The following is a 24,972-nucleotide window of genomic DNA, read 5'->3' on the forward strand; positions in this document are numbered from 1 at the left end:
CATGATATTTTTGGAGGAAAAATTATTATTAGGGTTTGCATTGAAAAGTTAATAAAGATATGCCAAATATGATGAATAGGAAAAGTTAAAGTAAATAAGTGAGTCAAACCAGTTGTTTCGTATTTATAATAATAACACTATGCGACAAAATCAACTTTTTTCTGGGTATTGGACAAACCCCACTTTTTTATAGAGATGGAGGCTTAAGTAAACAAAGTACTATCTCCGCTTTTCGAACTTAGCTCCCAAAAAATAGATATTGGCTTTCGAAGTACGAAATTCTACATTTCGAAATTTTTTATTTTTTTTTTGTTGTTAAGTCGTTCAGCAAATTGAAAAAGTAAAAATCTGGGCGTGATCTGCTCTGTTCCCTTATTTGAAGGGTTGAATTCTGTTTTTGAGAAATTTAGTATAACAGCTGTTATAGAGGTGAAAAGTCAGACTATGACTTCTGAATACAGTCAGACTCTGACTTCTCTGAATGTAGAATTTCGAACTTCGTAAGCCGATATCTATTTTTTGGAGGCTAAGTTCGAAAAACGGAGATAGTACTTTGTTTACTTAAGCCTCAGTCTCTACAAAAAAGTGGATTTTGTCCAAAACCCAGAAAAAAAGTTGATTTTGTCAATAGTGGTATTATAAATACGAAACAACACTCACTTATTTACTTCGACTTCCCCTATTCATCATATTTGGCATATCTTTATTAACTTTTCAATGCAAAAATATCATGAGTTTCAGGTCTAAGTATAATAAGAATCAGGTAAAATAACAGTTGCAATAAATATTGAAAGTGCTATAACTTCTTTGTTTATTATTTTAGTAATATGATTTCAAAGCAACATTTTCTTGAATTTTTAAGTACTTTCGTTTGGTAAGGAAAAAAGGATACATTAGGGGGAGTACAACTTTGTTAGCTGACCTAATCATGTGAAAACGACTTCATAGCTTAAAAGGACATTAAACGGAAATGTGAAGCTTCTCAAGGTCAAAATAATGACATATCAAGTTTAAAAATCGCACGTCAAATAATCAAGTTACAATGAAATAACCTTTTCGGCTGTATGTCGAAGGATCAAAAAAAAAAAAAAAATAAAAAAAATGTTTCCGAAACCCTCTCAACATAATCTTTAAATTTGGGGGCGGACATTAGCAACTTTTTTTTCGACCCAGTCTAATTTATATGTATAACAATTTGGAAAACACAAATAAAACTGATTATCTAATGCCCCTTGAATGTTAAATTTTGATGGTTGGACTGATAAATAGACTATTGATAAAAATTTAGAAAAATTTTTGAAAATGGGCTTGGCACCGTCCACTTGTGATAAAATCAATTTTACAAATATTATTAATCATAAATCAAAAACCGGTAAACCTATCATAACAAAATTCGACAGAGAAGTTGCCTTTACTATAAAGAATGCTTCGAAGAAAAATTAACGGAATCGGTTGAAAACCACACCCACTTTTATATAAAAGATTTTTAAAAGGGTCGTCGAAGAATATGTATATCTTTGCAAAAAATATCTTTATTCAATGGTATTTCATTTCCCAAGTGTAATTATAACAAGAAAATACAAAAACAATTTTTGTTGTTATATCGGCCTACTGATTTGTAAGATCGCGGGTTTGAATCGATCTCAAGGCCTAACAATAATTATTTTATCATTATTATTGTTATGAAAAATTTTTTTCATTGAAAAAATTATTAAATTAGAATAGAAAAAAGAAAAAAACAATTTTTTTTTACACAACTGCCAAAGCTTGTTGTATAGATTCATTTCGGGAACTGCTAAATTCCTTCATCGGCAACGTTTAGGCGCCGCTGCTATAACCATTCAGCCATCACAGCGGTTTTTTGTTTGTATTCATTATTCCTACCTCTATTCTGGTTCTTGCCAATTGATATTCACAGCACTGCGACATCTGTTGCAGAATGGATGTGAAATTTGGACTTGTTTGATGGCACGGATGGCTCTGGGATGTATTAACAATTTTTGTTGTTATTTCGGCCTACTGATTTGTAAGATCGCGGGTTTGAATCGAGCTCAAGGCCTAACAATAATTATTTTATCATTATGATTGTTATGATAAATTTTTTCTTCATTGAAAAAATTATTAAATTAGAATAGAAGAAAAAAAAAAAAATTTTTTTTTCACAACTGCCAAAGCTCGTTGTATAGATCCAACGCCTAAACGTCGCCGATGAAGGAATTTAGCAGTTTCCGAAATGGATCTATACAACGAGCTTTGGCAGCTTTTTTTCTTCTATTCTAATTTAATAATTTTCTCAATTAAGAAAAAATTTATCATAACAATAATAATGATAAAATAATTATTGTTAGGCCTTGAGCTCGATTCAAACCCGCGATCTTGAAAATGCAAAAAGTTAAAATTTTTAACCAAGCAACTTTCTATGTTTCGGCAGGCATAACTCGAAGAAAAAGTAACGGATCGTAATAAAATTGGGTGCACATATTTTTTTTATAGCAGGAATTATTTCTAGTAAAAATGGACGGGATCTATTAAGGACCCACACCCATTTTTATACATAAAGTATGTTTAAAAGGGTCGTAGACTGGAATAATAAGCTATATCTTAGCGAAAAATAGTTGTGTATCAATGATATTTCACTTACCAAGTTTTATTGTAAGAGGAAGTTGGGAGACATTTTTTTTAATAGGCGGTGTCACGCCCCTATTCCGATAAACCATTACACAACATTTCTAGAGCCTTAAAAAAAAATTCCTTGTAACAATACTCGAGAAATAAGGTATCTTAAATGAACTGTACAATTGAAACTCACGCTGAGTATATAATGTTCGGTTACACCCGAACTCAGACACCCTTACTTGTTTTTATTATTTATTATATACATGTACAAACATACAAATAAATCTAAGCGTGTATAAAACTGAAACTAAATGACGATAGAAACTCTCAGCGGAGCATATATGTACATTATTAGGATGGGTCGATTTGTATGGACGAAATTTAACCGATATCGCGCCATCGATTTTTCGATAGGATTTGGGCTCAGGAAAAAAAGTATCACTACGCATACCCAAAAAAAATAATTTCCGAGCCTGCGAAATTTCATTTTTTTTTACTTTTTTCGACTTTGATTTTTACGGTTTTTTATGACCTACTAAAAAAATTTTCATATGTATACCCTCTCCGATCCAAAAATGTCCGCTAAAATCGTTGACGATAACAGTTTTTTGAAAAAAAAAAAAAATATTTTTTGTCGGACAGGGTATACATGAAAATTTTACAATCAAATGAAAATTTTTTTAGTAGGTCGTGTAAAAAACCTTAAAAATCAAAGTCGAAAAAAGTCAAGAAATGAAATTTCGCAGGCTCGAAAATTATTTTTTTGGGTATGCGTAGTGGAACTTTTTTTCTGAGCCCAAATCCTATCGCAAAATCGATGGCGGGATATCGGTTAATAAATCGACCCAGTCTAATATACATATAATCTTCGGTTACACCTGAACTTAGAAAAATTGAAAAATTATTTTCAGTTTTTGATCACCAAAAGTAATCAAATTTGTTTATTCTATTTGTTCACATTTGATAAATCAGTACCTATTACGTCGCAAAAAGTTATCAAATTGCAATGTTATAATACCTTTATATACAAGGAGAAAAAAAAACAAATCGACTGCAGAGTGGAATATCACCCCTGTTTCTAAAACACCCAGCTTCAGAATTTCTTTCAAGGACACCCTATTTCAGAATTTTATTCAAAAAACGCCCTACCTCATAATTTGTTTCAAAAACTCCCTGTATGAGCATTTCGACGTGAGTGGGGCGTGATGCAATCACCAGGTGAAGTAAATAGAAAAACACAGAAGATGTACGCTATCTATCTGAAACGGTACGGCTGTATTTTCGACGGTCAAAAGAGGGTAAAACTTTTTCCCGTTTTCAAAAATAGGAGTAGAATAATAAATAGCTTTCTACATCTACAGAAGCCAGTACAGTAACTGATTTTTTCAGCACAACAGTGCTTAACGGCAATGTAAAAGGGTATATTAAGGACCAGTGTGAGTTTACATAACTGTTAGCATTGAATATACATATTGTAACGAATTTGCTGCAAATCCTCTTATTTTCAATCCTCTGCTAAGTTCGAATCACTAAACTGTTGAATAAATAACTCCAATATTGAATGATGGAAAAATGGCCTTTATTAAAGTACTTCACAATAACACTTATACTTTGCTACTCGCTGACTTAATAACCAAACTGATTAATAACTCAAATGAAACTCTACTATTGGCCGCCAGATCGCGTGCTTAAGCAAACTGATTGATAGCTCAACTCAAACTGAATTACTTCTTACTCGCCTGCCCCGCTTTTATAGTTTACGCTGCATACTTCTAGGCTCTTCGATTTCCAGAACTTACTAGTTTGTTTCGGCTACAAAATCGCCAGCCACAACTACGTGCACAAATTATTGCTCTCTCTTGTGACAACTCAGATAAGATATATGCATGTGTTTGTGCATTGCCGCTCCGCTGTTCGTTTACGTATATATGTGTAGACGCAATTATTTATTCGTTTATGTAGATACATAATGATTGAATTATTGATGTGAATGTTTGTAGTTTACAGTCTCTCGCGCATACATAGGCGTATAAGTAAATGCATCTGTGTGTGACTTATTTCGGCTGCCTTATATATGTGTATACATGATTTGATTATTGACGTAAATACTGCTTATCGTGGCCTTAGCATCGCCTTAGTGATGGGATAACTTAGTGATGCTAATATCCGTGACACTGCCCTCCACATAAGTCTGATCGTCCCGGTCAGACAAATCTCTCGATCTAAACGTTGCCAGCCTTTCCAAATGGACCACTTTCATTTTGGTTCGTGGTTTATCGATGGTTTGTATGCGGTACACTACATCGTTGATCCGTTTTACAACTTTGTATGGGCCTTCCCAATTACACTGCAATTTTAAGGACAAACCTTTTTTACGTTGTGGGTTGTATAACAGCACCAAATCTCCTTCCTGAAAACCTTCTGAATTAATTGCTTTATCATATCTGGCTTTCATCTTGTCACTCATAATCTTTGTTCGTTGCCTTATCAGATCATGTATTTCTCTTAGCTCTTCTTCCAAATTACTAGTGGATTTCCTGACATTTCTCTCCGCATCGGCATCTATCCCAAACTTCAAATCAGCTGGCAGTCTAAGGTCATTGCCAAAAATTACTTTTGCAGGGGTTTGGCCCGTTTCCTCATGCACTGCTGATCGGTAAGCCATCAAGAATAATGGTATGCGGGTATCCCATTCTTTATGGTACTTGTCTACTACTTTCCTTAAGTGCTCCTCCAATGTTCTATTGAATCGTTCTACCATACCATCGGATTGAGGATGCAATGCAGTTGTCCGTGTTTTTCGAATGCCCAATGACTTACACATTTCCTGGAACACAGCTGATTCGAAATTCCTGCCTTGGCCAGAATGTAACTCCATTGGTACACCATACCTTGCAACCCATTCGTTTTTAACCACTTCTGCTACTGTTTCTGCTTCTTGGTTTGGGATTGGGTATACCTCTGGCCATTTACTGAAATAATCCATAACCACCAGTACGTATTTGTTTCAGCGGTTGCTAGTAGGAAATGGACCTGCGATATCCATGGCGATCCTTTCAAATGGCGCACCTGAGTTATATTGCTTCATCTGGCCATGACTTCGTGCTCTGGCCCCTTTCGCTCTGCTGCAAACATCGCAGTTCGCAATCCACTCAGTGACCGACTGACGGCAACCAACCCAATAGAATCTCTGTTTAATCTTCTCGGGCGTCTTCATGATTCCAAGATGACCTCCGCTTGGGCCATTATGCAGCTCGCTGAGCACGTCAGGAATCCTCTTTCTGGGAACAACTATCAGTTTATTCTTGTATTTACCATCCTCACTCTCCCATACTCGATGAAGGCAACCGGATATCAATTCTAAACTGTTCCACTGTGCCCAATATGACTTCGCAATGGGACTCTCTGCTGACATCTCTTCCCTGTTTGGTCTTTCATTTCGTTCGAGCCCTTGCATAACACGTGACAGATCTGCATCTTCTAGCTGGCACTTTCTTAGCTGTTCCTTGTCCCATTCATCTGTACATGTTATATTCATTAGCCGGACATCTATAATGTCTTCTTTAGCCTCGGCTTTTGAACAGTGCTTGCATTCCAAACTACATGGTCTTCGTGACATTGCATCAGCATTTCCATGGGTACTACCTTTTCGATGCTCAATGGAAAAGTCGTAGCTTTGTAGTCGCTCGATCCACCGTGCCAATTGTCCTTCCGGATTACGGAACTGCAGAAGCCATTTCAACGCTGCGTGATCTGTCCTGACACGGAATCGCTGGCCGTAGAGGTATTTGTGAAAATGTTTAATGCACTCTACCAATGCCAACAGCTCTCTCCGCGTAACACAGTAGTTCCCCTCTGGTTTTCCAATCGAACGGCTGTAATATGCAACTATCTTCTCCTGTCCATCGACCAGTTGTGATAAAACGCCTCCTATAGCATATCCACTCGCATCTGTATCTAGAATAAATGTTGCTCCTGGAATCGGATATGCTAACATTGGGGCAGTGCATAAACGCTCCTTCAATGTTCGGAAAGCCACTTCTTGCTCCTTCTTCCATTCAAAAGCTTTGTTTTTTCTTGTAAGCTCATGGAGGCTATGGGCTACGCTGGAAAAATTTGGTACAAATCGGCGGTAATATGTGCACAGCCCAAGAAAACTTCTCAATTCATGTAGGTTCTGTGGTCTTGGCCAATCCTTTACTGCCTCTATCTTTTCATTCGCTGTACAGACACCTTCTGTAGTTACTTTGTGGCCCAAATAATTTACTTCCTTTTTAAACAGCGTACACTTTTTGGGACTTAACTTCAGACCAGTGCCAGCTATTCTCTGGAAAACTTCCTCCAAGTTCTTAAGATGTTCATCAAAACTCTTGCCCAATACGATGATGTCGTCCAGGTACACCAAGCATGTTTTCCAATGTAGTCCTTTCAGTACCTGATCCATGAGTCTCTCAAAAGTAGCTGGTGCATTACAAAGTCCAAAAGGCGTCACTGTAAATTGCCAAAGACCATCACCGACACTGAAAGCTGTTTTCTCTTTATCTTCCTCCTTCACCTCAACTTGCCAATAGCCGCTTTTCAAGTCCAGTGTGGAAAACCATTTCGTACCAGATAGCGAGTCCAGAGTGTCGTCAATTCTTGGCAATGGGTAGCTATCCTTTTTCGTTACGGCATTCAACTTCCGGTAGTCCACGCAAAACCTCATTTTTCCATCCTTCTTCTTTACAAGTACTACCGGTGAGCTCCATGGACTAGCTGATGGTTCGATGACGCCGCTGTCGCTCATTTCTTGTATAATTTGACTCACCACTTCCCGCTTCGCCAGTGGAACACTACGTGGAGCTTGACGTATCGGCCTCGCGTCTCCAGTGTCAATTTGATGTTTCACAACATTGGTGCGGCCTGGTTTGGAACCATCCTGGTCAAATATGTTCGCGTACTTTAGGAGCAGTTGTTTTGCCTTGCTCTGATAGGCGTCCTCTAGCCCCTGCGTCCATGCCGTGATGTCATTTGAAAGATCAGTATTACTAGTTGAGACGTGTTCCTGGAGCTGTTCACAGTTAATAACTACTTCAGCCTCTTGGCATCTTCCCAAAATAGCTCCTTTAGTCAGTTTGAGTGGTGACTTGAACTCATTGAGTACTCTTACCGGAATACGTCCATCTTGTTTTGTCATCGCCAGGGTTTTTCCTACAAGTATGTTCAGTGCTGATTTGTTTGCTGCTTCGACAACCCACAATTTGTTTGTCCCACAATCTCTATCAACCTTTGCCCAGATTACTGCTTCGGATTTTGGTGGTATTCGCTGACTCTCTTCCACCAGCACTCGTTTACTGCTGTAGCCTCTCTCGTAGCCGAAATTAAGTGGTACATCCATGTTCTTATATCGCATCGTCTTGCTTTGCATGTCAATCTTGATGCCCTGGTCGATTAAGAAGTCCACTCCAATTATGATTTCATCAACAATCTCTGCCACTATAAAATTGTGTACTACCGTGACGTTCCCAATTGCGACTTCACATGATGCTTCTCCTAGAACCGTGCTGTCTTCTCCAGTGGCTGTACGCAATCTTGCTCCATGCAATGGTCTTATCTTCTTGTTGACTAAATCCGCTCGAATGATGGAATGAGATGCACCCGTATCTACAGTCAGTAAACGTTCCTTTCCATCCACATGTCCTCCGACAGTAAGATTGTTTGACCTTCTTCCAATTTGTGAGATAGAGATTATGGGGCATTCAATTGAGGGAGCCAGCTGTCGCCCCTTGCGGCTGACTCGCTTTAGTTTAACGATTGAGTGGACTTGGAGATTTGCTCATCTCCTTCAGCTCTGCGTTTACGCCCACCCACATTGTTGGAGCTATTGGAACCGGTGCTGCAATGTCGTGCAATATGACCTGGGTTGCCGCACCTGAAACATTTAATCACTCCGGCATTTTTCTGTTGTGATCCCTTCAATGCTTCCAAAATTGCGTCTACCCAGTCTGGCTTTTCCACTTCCACTCGATGAGCTTTGTACGCTGGCTTACTCAAAAGTGAGGCTGTTTCCTGAGTCAGTGCATGCTATACCGTTTCAGCAAACTTTAGTTTTGGATTCGCATATGTAGCCCGCTTCGTTTCCACATCTCGTATGCCATTTATGAAGCTCTGGATTTTTACCCTTTCAGTGTATTCCACGGGTGCGTCCGCATTTGCAAGATGAGCCAATCTTTCAATATCTGAAGCAAACTCCTGCAATGTCTCATTTGCTTTTTGGTAGCGGTTTTGCAACTCAATTTGGAATATCTGTTTCCTATGCTCGCTTCCATAACGTCGTTATACAGCCATCAATGTTTCATAACTGTTCCGTTCGTACTCTGGAATCGTCTGTAAGATTTCCGCCGCAGGCCCTTTAAATGCCACGAACAGTGCAGCAACTTTATCTTCCGCATTCCAGTTGGTCACTGCTGCGGTATTCTCAAACTGTAGCTTAAAGACCTGGAAAGGAACAGAACCGTCAAAGGATGGTGTTTTTACCTTTGGATTACTCGCTGAAACTGCTGGACGATTTAATTGTAACTGCTCCATACGACCCTTCAAATCATCGACTTCTGCCTGAAATTGAGCGATTTTTGCATCCTGCGCTTCCAGCTTTGATGTTACCCTTGCTTCCTGTGCTTCTAACTAGGAAGACATTTGTGCCACCTGCAATGATAAGCGCTCCTCTTGTTCTTCCATCTTTGATGTTATACGGGTTTCCTGCGATTCCAGTTGTGAAGAAATTTGTGTCGACATTTCTGAAATACGTGTTTCTTGTGCTCCAATCTTCGATGTTATTCGTGTCTCTTCGGATTCCATCTGTGATGACATATACGTTTTCTGTTCTTCTAGTTGAGATGCCAGTTGAGATGTTATATCTGTCTTTTGCGATTCCAGTTGAGAAGACACTGTCGATGTTTGAGCAGATATTGCAGCCAAAATCATGTTCAAGTCTGTGCTGGTAACCGTCTGCGATGTTTCGTTTTTCTCTTCAATTTTTGTTGTCTCCTCGCCATCAAGGTGAAAGACATACTCTTCCACATCAATTCCTTCTGCTTCCATTGCCTCTCGTAGCCGTGCCTGAAGTTCGAGTTTAACGCCGCTTGTATTCAATCCACGGCTCTCCAACTCCTTCTTCAGTTGCGGGATCTTTAATTCACTGAACTTTGCCATATCCTTGTTGTCTTCTGGAATTTATTCAACAATTCCTCTTCTGACACCAATTGTAACGAATTTGCTGCAAATCCTCTTATTTTCAATCCTCTGCTAAGTTCGAATCACTAAACTGTTGAATAAATAACTCCAATATTGAAGATGGAAAAATGGCCTTTATTAAAGTACTTCACAATAACACTTATACTTTGCTACTCGCTGGCTTAATAACCAAACTGATTAATAACTCAAATGAAAATCTACTATTGGCCGCCAGATCGCGTGCTTAAGCAAACTGATTGATAGCTCAACTCAAACTGAATTACTTCCTACTCGCCTGCCCCGCTTTTATAGTTTACGCTGCATACTTCTAGGCTCTTCGATTTCCAGAACTTACTAGTTTGTTTCGGCTACAAAATCGCCAGCCACAACTACGTGCACAAATTATTGCTCTCTCTTGTGACCACTCAGATAAGATATATGCATGAGTTTGTGCATTGCCGCTCCGCTGTTCGTTTACGTACATATGTGTAGACGCAATTATTTATTCGTTTATGTAGATACATAATGATTGAATTATTGATGTGAATGTTTGTAGTTTACAGTCTCTCGCGCATACATAGGCGTATAAGTAAATGCATCTGTGTGTGACTTATTTCGGCTGCCTTATATATGTGTATACATGATTTGATTATTGACGTAAATACTGCTTATCGTGGCCTTAGCATCGCCTTAGTGATGGGATAACTTAGTGATGGTAATATCCGTGACAATATATACAAAAATTCAATTTGGCCACTTAAACTGTAATGTGCAGTAAAATTCGATATATGGGGTCAAATTAAACTGATCTCAACAAAAACAAACCGCGCATAACAGGGATAGGTGTTATCCATAGATATAGAACATATGTACGTCAGCTGTCTAGTTGTAATTTGCTGCTGGAGAACCTGGTATTGATAGGCTGTTACTTGTAGTTTGACACCGCGGGGGATTGAATTCGCAGGCCGGACGGTTGCCATTATTGCTAAGCCCAGAACATATATATATATGAAGCTGGCATCGGCCATGGCATGCACTGCATTGAACCGATGTGGCAATCATAAATATTCTTAGCTGGCATGTTGATGACTTCTTCTTACGCGAGTGCATGTGCCGAAAAAGGAGGGCGAGCATCCTTGATCATAACACCTTATATGTATAACAAAATGTTCCGAAAAAGAATCTGTGACTTGCATTACTTTTCACATACGAAATTTTCCATTTCACATTTTCAGCAATAAATTTAAACTATTGAGCATGATGCAATAAAAAAGACAGATGAAGTCAATATTACAAAAGGGAGTCGTATTTAACAATACTCGTCCTCATAAATTAAAGTGTTGTTATTTATTGACTTATCTGTAGCATTAATTTTTCAACTATCATAAAAAATACTATATGTATTAATGCCTTTCTGAAATATGAAGTAACGTGCAGGAAAATAACGCTGCGGTCTGTATTTTCTTTTGTGGGAGGGCTTCTTTCCTTTTCCCGAGAGGAATTGCAAAAGTTTAAGTCAACGAAACTGAATGGCTGGATCTTCAAAGTAACACATTGGCCCTAACTATGGAAAATGGAAACATACTGCTTCCATCAATGAGATGATTGACGATCTGAAACAATAAAATGAAGTTGCGGATGGGTATCTTTGAGGCGTGTATTATGAAAACTCGGTATGGACGCTATACGGTCCCAAGCCCCAGCCTTTATCTATGTATACCAAGCGTTGAGGTAGCTGCAGTAATTTTATATCAACGATTCTTTAACAAATCAGAGCTTATATATTTACCTGATGTCAAAAGCAAACTTTGACTTATCAGAAGTTTATTTGGCTAACCCTGGAAACGTTAAGCCAAACACGAAATACTCCCAGCCGTATGATCAAACACGAAAGACATTTTCCTAACTTTTTTTATCTATCCACCCGTCTTTCTTCAGTCTATCCCCTTTCCTCTCTTAATCGGTTCATCCAATTTCCCTATCCCGTTCATTCTTCCTTAAATCTTCCCGCTTTTCCTCTTACTCTTCCCATTCTTGCTCTTATCCAAGTCCAACTATCATTATTACTCTTATCATAGATGAATGGATTTCCAACTCTTTGTTTCGAGAGAGCGCTGTCAAAATGCACATTTTTTATAACATTTATCAATGATGCCACTCCAAACAAAAATGAATAGATCTGAAAATGGGGATTTTTGACATAAATTTCGGCGATTATAGTTTCAATCATCTAATAAAATGATAGTTGTAAAATATTTATTTCTTTAAACTTATTTTACAATAATACGACTAGTTAGAGTTAAATATAAACAAATCTAAGTAAAATTTACATTTCAATTAAATTACTTAGTCAAATATTGTAACGCATTTAACTCGCAGTGAAAACCATATATTCTTTTGAAATTTCAGTAAATGGTACCTATGATATAACAGTTAACATTATTTAATGGATAGGGCTTATCCTACATGTCTGGCGTTCCAGGTTCTGTGATCAAAATGGACTGGTTGCATCGGGAGTTCATATTTACAAAACCTGTTTTTAGTGATAACTTTTGAATGGGAAATAATATTTACCCTCCGCCTTCGAACTAATAATATATAGACTAAATTAAGTATTTTTATCCTTTTTCCCATAATTTTTGAACGCTATTCTACAGTTGTAGGTCAAACTAAAGTTTACCGAAATTTTTGGGCCGTTTTTCGTTTTGACTGGCACATTTTTTGTTCTGGCACCCGCTTCAGCTGGCGCGAGGGATTTATCTGTGATTGTTGCCAGCAACAACTAGAAGATAAATCCCTCGTGAGAGCGAAAATATGAGAGCGTAACCAAAAGATTCGTATCAATCTAATCTATGACTCTTATGCTTGAAACACAATGCGGAGCGACGACGATATACGCCGCGTCGGGCGATGACATTTTTCGAATTACGCCCAGACATTTCGTCTACTTAAAACACAATGCCGGGCGAAATTGACGCTGTTTATTCAGAGTGTCCATTATTTAGAAATAAAGATGAAAACAATTAAACCTTTTTTAATTCTCTGCTTTAGCACTTGATTGCTAAAACACGCCCAAAATGTTAAGAAATTTACAAAACAAAACAAAAATGTTCAGAAATTAAATTAAAAATTATATGTAAAGAAAAAAAAATTGTTTTTGGATATTATGTTTTCTTTTTTATACTTAAAAAATTGAACAGCAGCAACCCTTGGGATGTTTGTCGTCATCGCCCGGCGGCGACGATAGAAATAAATCTATCGTCGCAAAATGACGTCGCGTAAATTTCGCTCTTGGCGTTCATTGTGTTCACCTTCATGTAATTATGGGGATTCTATTTTGGACAAGGCGATGTTCGTCGCGTTTATTTCGCGGCATCAGGGCATTGTGTTTCAAGCTTTAATCTTATCCTTCTCAACATTTGTAGCTACTTTGTCTCAAACCGTTACCCTTATTCCTTCTTTTACTCTCTCCAGTTTCCTCTTGTTGTCTTACTCTACTTTTTCTTCCCATTTCCTCTGTTTTTTTCTTTTATGTCCCCGTTTCCTATGTGAAGATATGTCGAGTTTGGCTTTTTTCGCAAATTACACTATTAATTTGGTTTTATTGCGTCATGCTATTTTGTTGGTAGAAATTAAAGGCGCATTCAGTACCAAGTGGTGTTATCCCAACAGCGGATTGCTTCTTCTTGATTATTTTCCATACAACGCCTTGTACTACAATATATCAGTTAAGCGAAATCTATGAACATTTTCTTTTGACTTGAATTTTTTCTGCACGGCGAATTGGTTGAATTCGCTTTGCCACCACCTGGTATGGATTCGCCTTGGTAGAAATTTATACAAGTTTCCATTTTTAGATTTTATAACAGGGAGACTCATTAAAGCATATAAATTTAGGTATAAGGTGTAAAATTATATCCGTTTACACACTGTTATATGAACGCACCTAGTAATTTTCTTGATAAACTGAATTGACGATCACATGTATTATTGTCAAACAAAATTGTGATTATGTTTTCTTGTTGGGCCAAATATATTCGTTATGCTTTTACGGAGCTTTATGGCCGAGAATTTAGAAGCAAAATTAAGTTTTCCTTTTCCCTCCTACGCGTTTCGACGCTCCCAGGTCTTCCTCAGGGAGTCTAATGATTTTATTTTAAAAACAATTCATTAACAACAAACATAAATACAATTAAATAACATTCATTTAGGCACTTACATTATTAAAATAAACTTATTTAATTTTTAAGTACATTTTTTATTTATTTACATTTTATTTATTTAGTTAATATATATGTTGGTACTGTGTGTAAATAAATAAAAAATGAACTTAAAAATTAAATAAGTTTAATTTAATAATGTAAGTGTCCAAATTAATGTTATTTAATTGTATTTATGTTTGTTGTTAATGAATTGTTTTTTAAATAAAATCTTTGGACTCCCTGAGAAAGACGTGAGAGCGTCGAAATGCGTAGGAGGGAAAAGGAAAATTTAATTTTACATTCTAAATTCTCGGCTTAAAGTTCAGTAAAAGCATAAAAATTGTGATTATTATACAAATTAAATAATGTCAAGATCAAATGAGAAATCAAAACTAAAGCGGCTTTAAGAAGATATTCTTGTAAATGACTTGCTGATGTTGCAGATTTCTGATGAAAATTACTGCGGTAGTGTCTGCAAGGCTGCATTCCTTTGAGTTTACCGCGTTAACATGAAATGTGCGCGTAAATTTGTACAAATTGTGTAAATGTTGTTCATACAAAATTTGACAGTTCATTGACGCACTAGATAAATTTATACGTTTACACACTTTATAAGGCTTAATGAGTCCCCTTATCTTTTTAATTTTCGATATTATTGACCTTTAATACTGTGGCGAATAGTAGCATTTCTAACATCACTATGCTGTTAGTAAATTAACACAACGAAAAATATTTCACTCACATAACCAGCAGCTTGAAGTTCGGACTTATTGCCGGTTGTATTCAATCCACAGTTCTTCTCCAATTCCCTTTTTAGTTGCCATGTCCAAGATGTAGTCGATATATTCGGAATTTATTCAACAATCCCACTTCTGACACCAAATTTTTAAAAATTGTTTGGGGATTCCTGATTATTATGCACCTTTTGCTAATGTTCGAATCTCTGAACTGTCGAATAAAAACTCAAATATTCAGTATAACAAAACGTTCTTTATTTAGATTACTTTGGGAGTAAAACTTCACAATACTCGGGAACTTCGCTAAAGCGTGTTAAAATCAAACTGATTGATTATCGCTTGCATCGCGCTGCTTTTATACTCTTACTTAAGGTCTAGACTTTTCACGAACATACCTTCTGGAACAGTTGTATCTCATACTTGATCATTTATCACACGTCAGTGGTTGGCGCGCCATAGCTCAATTGAGCCAGACTTGCTTCACACATATTCTAACTCTCCATTGTTCAGTCGTTAGCGAAACAGCAACGAATATACACTGCGCACGACTGTCGCAGAAATGTTAAGATTCCTTGTGAGAAATAATATATGTAGTAAAGATGGCCTTAAACGGTAATTAACTCATGGCCTAAACATTTTTAATGTGGGTTTCTACCTTTTTATTTTAAAACAAGTTCTAGCTCAAGGCCAGAACAATTAATTTTTCTTCTAATGATAATTATTGTTGTTTTTTAATTTTTCTATAATTGAAAAATTGTATTTAGTTTTGGGAATAGTAATTAGAAATTTTTTCAGACAACCTGCCATAGCTGCGCAGATAGATCCATTTCGAAGCCATCATCAGTACGCTTTAGGCACGCTGCGCTGTTTAGCTATACAGAGGTGTTTTTTTTTCTAAACGGGGTCGCCCCTCGGCAGTGTTTGGCAAGCGCTCCGAGTGTATTTCTGCCATGAAGAGCTCTCAGTGAGAACTTATCTGCCTTGCAGATGCCGTTCGGAGTAGGCATAAAACATGTAGGTCCCGTCCGGCCAATTTGTAGGGAAATCAAGAGGAGCATGACGCAAATTGGAAGAGAAGCTCGGCCTTATATCTCTTCAGAGGTTATCGCGCCTGACATTTATTTATTTATATGGCAAGGTACTTTCGTACAAAGCTGTCGCAACAACTTTTATTGTTCATTTGACTACTAAAAGGGTCAATTACGAATCAACGATTTGTGCGCAGTTGATTCAACATCTTGTTGCGATCGATACAAATTAACAGAAATTTCGGTTGAAATTACCCGTATTTCGGTTGATTTTACCAGTCTTTTTCTTTCAGTGTACATATATATCTGTAGCTTGTTGTTGTAGCGATAAGGACACTTCCTGAAGGTCTTGGGGAGTGTTATCGATGTTGATGGTCCTTCGCCGGATGCAGATCCGGTACCAAGGCCGACCATATCGGGATCGATTTGTTATGACCACATGCGACCTTTAAGGCCATACCGCCCTCCCATCCCCTAGATCCATGAGGAGTTCGGGGTCGCCAGAGCCTCAGTTGGTAATGTAACAGGATTCGCCACGGATAGGTGAGGTTGACAATTGGCTTTGGAGAAGCTATATATTGCGCTGGCAGCCTGAAAGGGTTGCGCTACCCAACCCCTTGCATCTATTTGGTATTTTAGTCGCCTCTTACGACAGGCATACCTACCTCCGGTATATTCTAACCCCCTAACCCGCTGGTGGTATATCTGTAGCTTATGTTTTTTCTTCTACCTATATGCGTGTAGATGTGTGAGTAACAGTTTCTGCTCTTAGCTGATGATGACGTGATGTGTGATAGTTTTTCTTTCTTCTTCGCTCGTATCAGCTGACTACATACGTGTATGTGAAATAATCTCTTCGGTTCAAGCTGCTGGTTGTGTGTGTGAAATATTCTTCGTTGTCTTCTATGGATGTGTGTAAATGGCTCACTGCCAGTTATTTTTATTTACTAACAGCATAGTGATGTTAGAAATGATAATATTCGCCACAATATTGTGACGAATATCAGTGACACTAAGTGATACTCACATCATCTGATGCTAAGTAAATGAAGCCACAACAAGAATAAAGCAGGCAGTCACTTGTATCTACATAAACGAATCAATCATTATGTCTACACATATGTACGCACACGCAGCGGAGAGAGACGCACAAACACATGAATATATCTTATCTGAGATGCTCCCAAAAGTAGACAATTATTTGTGCAAGTATCACTCACATATACACGCGCATATGAGAAGCTATACACGTGCATCTGTAGTTATAATTTTATAGCTAGTAACTAAGTAAAGTCTAGAAACGCCTAGAAGTATGGAACGAGGAAATCGAAGAGTATAAAGAGCGCGATCTGAGCAATCATGGAATGAGCTTGATTTAAGCACGCTATCTGTCGATAAGTAGTAGTATTGTGAAGTACTTGAATAAAGGCCATTTTGCATTATTGAATAGTGGAGTTATTTATTCAACAGTTTAGTGATTCGAACGTTAGTAGAAGGTTGCAAATAAGAGGAATTTCAGTAAATTCGTTACAATATATAAATTTCGATTTTCGTTTGAAACCAAGTTCTATTTTTTAATCTGTTTGGGTTTGGTTTTAAAATAATTTTGAGAGTTTCGACATTGTTCAATTAAGTTTAAAATTCAACCCAATAACATGAGAAAACCGAGCTGTAAATTCAGAGGTTTTGAATTCAAGTAAAAAAGTTAAAAAAAAACTTGCTTAAACCGACCAATGGTTTAAAATTTGTAACCGTTTTTGGCAATTTCAAAAAAATTCTCTATATGTACATTTAAAAAGTCGATTTCGGGCATTAAATAGCAATTGGCGAAAGGTACCAAAAACTTGTGACCAAGGAAATTACAAATATTAAGCTTATCATTTAAAGTTGCATTTAAATTTCAATTTTCAGTGATTTTATTAGAATATACATAAAATATGTGGAAACTTTGTGTAATGAAGTAACGTTTAATGAAGCCATGGAAAATTTAATCATTGATTTGAAGGAGTTAATATCGAGTTTTCCGAAAGACATAATTTATTGGGTTTTACTGCATTGTATATTCAAATATTGTGGATATTTACCAGGCATTGCCTATACCCGTTGGAGATATGAACATTTACAGACAGATTTTAAAGATAGTATGCCAAAAATGCCCATCAGTCGTTACAGACTAACAAACCCATGCGAATTAATGTTTTCGAATTCGACCAAACAAACACTATTTTTAGATGTATTTGATGTATTGACTACGTTGGGCTTATATAAATTTGGAGAATTCATATTCAAAGAATTTCAAAGAGATTGTACCCTACAAGAACGTTACCTTACACAAACGACTCTCAAGATTTTGGCTAATGAAGTTCCTAACAATTATCCAGCTCAAACATTTCCATTTAGTAAAGTTACGAAGGCAATAGAACAAGAGAGAGAAATGGCATACTTAATGAGTATTAATGGCCATTTGGAATATAGTCGTGGTACATTAGATTTGGCAATGGAAAATTATGGTAAAGTTGTTCATATGGATCTGGCTACGTCTAGCTTATGCTCTTTGGCTTTATTACGATATGGGTTTTATATGCTAAACGATGGACGATATGAGAAAGCTCGAGAAGCATTTAATAAAATTGACCAAAATCCTGTTCAAATAATTGCCGCATTTGGATTGGGAAAAGCGTTGTTTAAAGTAAGTTTATATGGGATGTTACTTTTTGTTAAAACACTGTAAGACTACGTTTACACAGCTCTAAACCGTAATAAATCCACAGTAGTCAATCGTTCACATATGTCCCATCTCTAAGAACTAGATTATAAGCTGTGAAGTTTTGTGTTTTATTTCGAAATCCAATTTAGAGGACATCCGAGAAATGGTTCTTGGACTAGGAAAAAAATCGCTACATCTATAATTTGTTCATAACTACCGACTACAAGCGAAAAAGTTTTATGGGAAATCTAGTTATTTTATTACTGATTGAGAAATTAATACGAAAATGAATATAATATTGCTATATGTAAACTAGGTATAACGAGTTAATCATGAGCAAATATTAGTTGCGGCTAAAGATGGCATCGATTAATTATTTAATTAAGTTTATCGACTATTTTGCATCAAATTTCGATTTTAATGCATCGTTATTTGGTATTTCATTAATAGGTTAATGTAAAATAATCGTAAATATATTTTTAAAAATTACTAAAGCTGTATTAGACCAGGTATACACATTAGACTGGGTCGATTTATTAACCGTTATCGCGCCGTCGATTTTTCGATAGGATTTGGGCTCAGGAAAAAAAGTTCCACTACGCATACCCAAAAAAATAATTTTCGAGCCTGCGAAATTTCATTTTTTTTTTTTTACTTTTTTTCGACTTTGATTTTTAAGGTTTTTTGCATGCCCTACTAAAAAAATTTTCATTTGACTGTACAATTTTCATGTATTCATTAATAGGTTAATGTAAAATAATCGTAAATATATTTTTAAAAATTACTAAAGCTGTATTAGACCAGGTATACACAGGTAATTAGACTGGGTCGATTTATTAACCGTTATCGCGCCGTCGATTTTTCGATAGGATTTGGGCTCAGGAAAAAAAGTTCCACTACGCATACCCAAAAAAATAATTTTCGAGCCTGCGAAATTTCATTTTTTTTTTTTTACTTTTTTTCGACTTTGATTTTTAAGGTTTTTTGCATGCCCTACTAAAAAAATTTTCATTTGACTGTAGAATTTTCATGTATACCCTGTCCGACATTTTTGGGTCGGACAGGGTATACATATTAAATTTTTTTTAGTAGGTCATGAAAAAACCTTAAAAATCAAAGTCAAAAAAAAGTAAAAAAAAAAAAAAATGAAATTTCGCAGGCTCGAAAATTATTTTTTTGGGTATGCGTAGTGGAACTTTTTTTCCTGAGCCCAAATCCTATCGAAAAATCGATGGCGCGATATCAGTTAACTTTCGTCCATACAAATCGACCCACCCTAATACACATGTTATCTAAAATATATCGTCAATAGATAATTCGCGCGTTTACATATCTTTCATCCCTATTAACTAAATTATTTTCTGTCAAACTTTCACGTTTCTATTTTGTTTTGTGCCTCCAAATAGAGATAACACTCTAGAGGTGGAAAAAACCGATTATCGAAGGGAACAATTTGTATGGGCAATCTAGTTATATACATAAATAACGATTAGAAGCTAAGTACGAAAGTGAAGATAACCTCGTTATATGTAAACTAGGTCTCAGTCTGAAACAGCAAACTCCCGCATACCATTTCAAAGATTCATTAGCTGAGCCGTCAGTACTGAAATTTCTACGTGATGAAATTATATGCACCGATGATTTTATAGATTTAAGATCATCCACAGCATGAGATGAATTATTTGAATTTTCAAGTCCTAGCACTTGAGCAATATATTCCCGATACTTGGGAGGGTATGAAAACTGTTGGTCCAAAAAATATTACTTTTTTACTTTACTAGTTGGAACCTTAGCAGCCCTACTCGAAATTGAGGGTGCCTTCAACAACGTTCTGCAGGACACTGAAATGACGTGAAATACAACACTATAGTTGCATGGAACGATTATATGCTCAGGAGTAGGGACGCCAATTCAACTTTAGGAGCTGGCTCAATTTGTAAAATGGCTACCAGAGGCACACTTCGGGGTGGCGTGCTATCTCTTCTTAGGATAATAGTCTATACTATAATAAAACTCTAGAAAATCGTGTCTGTACATCCAAGATTTCTAAAAAAAAAAATGAGTGTACTTGACGTTTGGAATGTCGTAGAATCCATCGGCACCACTTTTTTCTGTTTGTCTGTTAGTCTGTATGATATCGATAATCTCGGAAACTAACGAATGGATTTTTATGAGACTTTCACAGATGGATAGCCTGTAATCCAGAAGGGAATCTAGAACTTATTTCATTAAAATCGCGTGAGAAACAAAAAAGATATAGTTGTTTAAGCTATAATTAAGCTACGTTTAAGGATTTTTTTTTTTGAAAAACGAAGGAAAATGCATTTAGTTGTCAAACAAATATCAAAGAATGCCTTTGCAAAGTTTTTTTTCAATTTCATATAAATTAAAAATCAAATTCATGAATAGATACAGTGGCGTACCAAAAAAAATTATTTCACGCTGCCATATTACGATAATCGGTTAAAATGAGGTTACCTAAAACCTCTAAATATGCGTACAATATGGGCATCAAACAATAGAGGAAGGTCACAGGTTTCATTTGAATTTTGTGATATTTCGATAAATTAATCGATAACTGAGTTATCTGTCAAAATATATTTTCTCCAAAATCTATAAATTTACTTACAATATGAAATACTTTTAACTAAGATTTTAAACCTTTTATACGCGTTAATCAGGGACTCAAACCTTTTGGTGCAATTCGATTTATCTATTCGCTGACAGGTGGCGCAAAGTTTTCGTGTGTACTGCGATGCTTTGGTAGGTGTGCGATTGGTTGTCGTACACATACACTAAATAAAATAAAATAAAAAAATAAGGGCCACTTTAATATAAATACGCATCCCGAACAACGTCGGGTACCCTGCTAGTAGTAAATAAAAGTCTAGAAATCTTAAGCACAGAAGGAAGGAGGGTAGCCGCGTACGCCGTCGGCTTAGTGGTTCTGATCACATATACTTTGCGACATTTCGCTATGCGTGGAGCAAAACGAGGTGGAAACGGAACTTTCCCTGTTCACAAACAATCAAAAATCGCCTCCTTTAACGATTTGATAAATCTCTCCTCTGACGTCAAATAACTTGGCATGATAGATGACTCCAAATAAAGCTAGAAAAGGAACCAGGAAGGATATCAAACAAAGCATACTGCATCTGCTAAATGGCTTACGGGAGGAACTGGGGACTGTCACCGCATATTGTCATGACATATACAACAGTCATTTGTAATATAATAATAAGTAATTACCTACTGTGGGCGCTTAAATAGTTTTTTTTTTCTATATACATAAATGTATGTATAAAAAAAAAGAATATCTACATGTGAGCATGTAGGTTTGTATGTAGCTCATGCCCTCCGAAATCACTCTCCCGATTTTAACTTATTTTGAGGATAGGTTCGTAACAGTGGAGTTTTTTTGTGACTTTTGTACAGGGGTCCACTTAGGGATCTACCAAAACGAAAACCATTGTTTGTACCTTTCACTACATACAATTATAAACACTATTTTGGAAAATGGACTAATGAATAATGGAAATGTTATCATCACCACTGTTCATCAATCAATGCTTAGGCGAGTCGACCCAGCCAATAGTGTTCCGGACATCCAAAGTGGCATATGACCGCGAATAATTAGCTTTGCGATTGATTTGGCGCTTCGTGATGTATATGGACGAGAATCTGATGCTGCGTTAACCGGCAACGAGGAAAAGACGGATTTAGCTCATTGAAATTTTGCAGGTTTTATTATCCAATTCAAAATTTTTATGTAAAGAATAAGGATCCACTAATCGGTTATTCCTAAATAATGCAATTATTATTTTTGCTTGCGATTGATCTAGTAATTAATTAATCGATTGTTTTATTTTTTTTAACCATCCGTTTTCAGAAAAACAAAAACCTATTCGAATCAGAAGCAACTTATATATCTAACTTGGTTGTTTGGTATGCGCTATTTAAAATCGATGTGCCGCTATTTTGATATTTAAAAGCCATATATTTCCTATTAATTGCCTCTTGAGTTGTAAGGGTTTATTATATAGTTTTGTCTGCTAAACTAGTTGTACACTCATAAAGTATGCTTCTCGTTTCACCAAACTATGAAGAAACAATGATAAAAACACTTATGGCCGGTTTTTCGGTGCTAGTTTAAACTCCAGAAGATTAATGAGAAAATAGCGAAGTACCTGCTGTCATCAAGCAAGGAGTCAACACATTTCCGCTTTGGCAACCACGCCACCGTTACAGCCATAATTTGGAAATAGTAAAAGACTTCGTTTATTTGTGACCCACCATTAACACAAACAAAAACATTAGCTCTGAAATCCAACGAAGAATCACTCTTGCTAATAAATGCTGCTGGACTAGGTAGACAATTGAAAAGTAAAGTTCATTCTACCGAAGAAGATTTAATGATGATCTGTGCGAGTTTTACGCAGACACCAACATTGTCCAGCCAATTGAAACGTAGCCGCTACGTTGAATAGGCCATGTTATGCGAATCAAAGATGATGTTTCGGCTAAGAACAGAGGAATAGGGCGTACCCCACTTCGTTGGAAGGATCAGGTGGAAAATGTTAAAAATTCCATTGGTGTGACCAAGGGGCGTCAGCTAACCCAGCAAAGAAGCGACTGACGCGCCTTCTTGGACGGCCATAACCGTTTAAATGGGTAAGCGCCAATAAGCAAGTATTTGTGCAATTGAGAAATTCGTTGCGGAAAACGTCAATAATGTCGGTTATACCGTGTAAGTGGATCTTTCATGGAAGAAACGATTTTGTGAAAATGACTGCATAGCTTAGAATGACATTAGAAGGAATTATAGAGCTTCTCATGGTGAAATACATATTCATGACGTCGTTCATTATTTTGACAAGTTCGACATGCATGTTTTAGAGGATTGTCTATAACTCATAACTTCCTTTGAATTTTACGACGATCGGAGTAGATTTTACTATACCTACGTTTAGAAATGTAATAACTATATATAACCCTCTTGCAGAAGGACAAGGGTAAAACTCATACATTTTTGAAAAATTGTTTAAATTAACTCCGCTACCAGAAGAGAGAACATATATTGCTCATTTGCTGCAACGTCGTCATAACTCAAAAAAACATGACTTTTGAGTTAATAACATATAAATGTACCCAATATCATGTTCTATATTGTATACAAAATCTTCGTGATCGTGACCATGTTCTATATTGTATAAAAAAATCTTCGTGATCAGTTAAAAATTTAGCACGTGGTATAAAAATGAAAATATGCCTTTATATGCGCAACATATGGCAGTTAAAATCTTTGAATGGCTCTCCTGGAAAATTGTGTTTTTGAGTTATGACGACGTTGCAGCAAATGGGCGATATGTACTGGCAAATTGAGCTGCCGAAAGGTGTGGTTATGTTGTTGACATCACCTTTATTATTGCATTATGGAGCTTCTCAAGACTAAAATAAATGGCAGTTTAATCCTAAAAATGTCAACTAACTACATAAAAGAAAAGTGTTATAAGAAATGCATATTTTGAGAATCGTGCACAGAGATACAATAATAATTTGCCAGTAGTTGTAGTGCGTAGTTTTTGCTTGGAAAGAAAGTGTTTTTGATTAATACATATTTTTCGATATTTTTACTCGATAGATGAAAAAATTAGACGAAGCAGAATTGGAATTTGAAAAGTGCACATCTTACAAAATTCACATTCCAGACGTTTGGGCTTATTTAGCATTGATCAATCTACTGCAGAAGAAAACCTATAAGGCACTTGAATTTTGGAAATATGCAAAAATAGTAAGATTTAGTTTAAATTATGTAGTATACTCAAAATATTTGCGTCTGATATATTTATATTTAGAATCCAGATATTCAATTCAGTGTAGACCTTCAACAGGAATTGGAAAATGTGAATACATACGATGTTGAACTGACTGTGGATAAGCCGCCAATGAAGTAACAAAGCAACAATATATATACATATATTTATAAATCCTTAACTAGATTCACATTAACTATATTAGCTTTATAATATCTTAAAATTAATTAATCAATTAAAACTAATGGTATGTCTTTTGTATTCTTACGTACATCTGTAAGAGGAAAAGGAAAATATCTTGCAATCCGAAAGCCTTCTATGATTTTGTGAACTCTAAACGTAGGGGGTTGAAGAGTTTACCTCTGCTTTAAAATACAAGGATGATTGCGAACATCTTTGCACAATTTTTAAAATCTAACTATTCCGCTGAATTCAATTCTTTGTCTAGTGAATATCCGCTGCAACTTAACTTCTTTAACGCAATTATGATTCCAGCAATATCTCCAAATGAAGTTTTTTCATATTGAACTTATTTGAAAGAATCTTACAAATATGCTCCTGACCTAATCCCCACATGTTTTCTTAAAAAATGCGCTGAACACATTTATCAGCCTCTAAATGATTTATTCAATCTGTCCCTAAGACATGGAGTTTTTT

At 36.3% G+C, this 24,972-nt stretch overlaps 1 protein-coding gene across 1 annotated transcript in view; it reads left to right on the forward strand.

Moving 5' to 3' along the window:
- LOC137241796 (uncharacterized) overlaps positions 1-24,494 on the forward strand; it is a 67,744-nt gene extending 43,250 nt beyond the window's left edge. Inside the window, exons 6-8 of the mRNA XM_067769196.1 lie at positions 17,707-18,484; positions 24,144-24,293; positions 24,358-24,494. Of these exons, the coding sequence (XP_067625297.1) occupies positions 17,707-18,484; positions 24,144-24,293; positions 24,358-24,456 (1,027 nt within the window). The 3' untranslated portion in view covers positions 24,457-24,494. The remainder of the gene's footprint in view (positions 1-17,706; positions 18,485-24,143; positions 24,294-24,357) is intronic.
- The last annotated feature ends 478 nt before the right edge of the window (positions 24,495-24,972 follow it).

The sequence above is a fragment of the Eurosta solidaginis genome, chromosome 2 (genome assembly GCF_040869045.1).
Source record: "Eurosta solidaginis isolate ZX-2024a chromosome 2, ASM4086904v1, whole genome shotgun sequence".
In the NCBI taxonomy this organism is placed as follows: domain Eukaryota; kingdom Metazoa; phylum Arthropoda; class Insecta; order Diptera; family Tephritidae; genus Eurosta; species Eurosta solidaginis.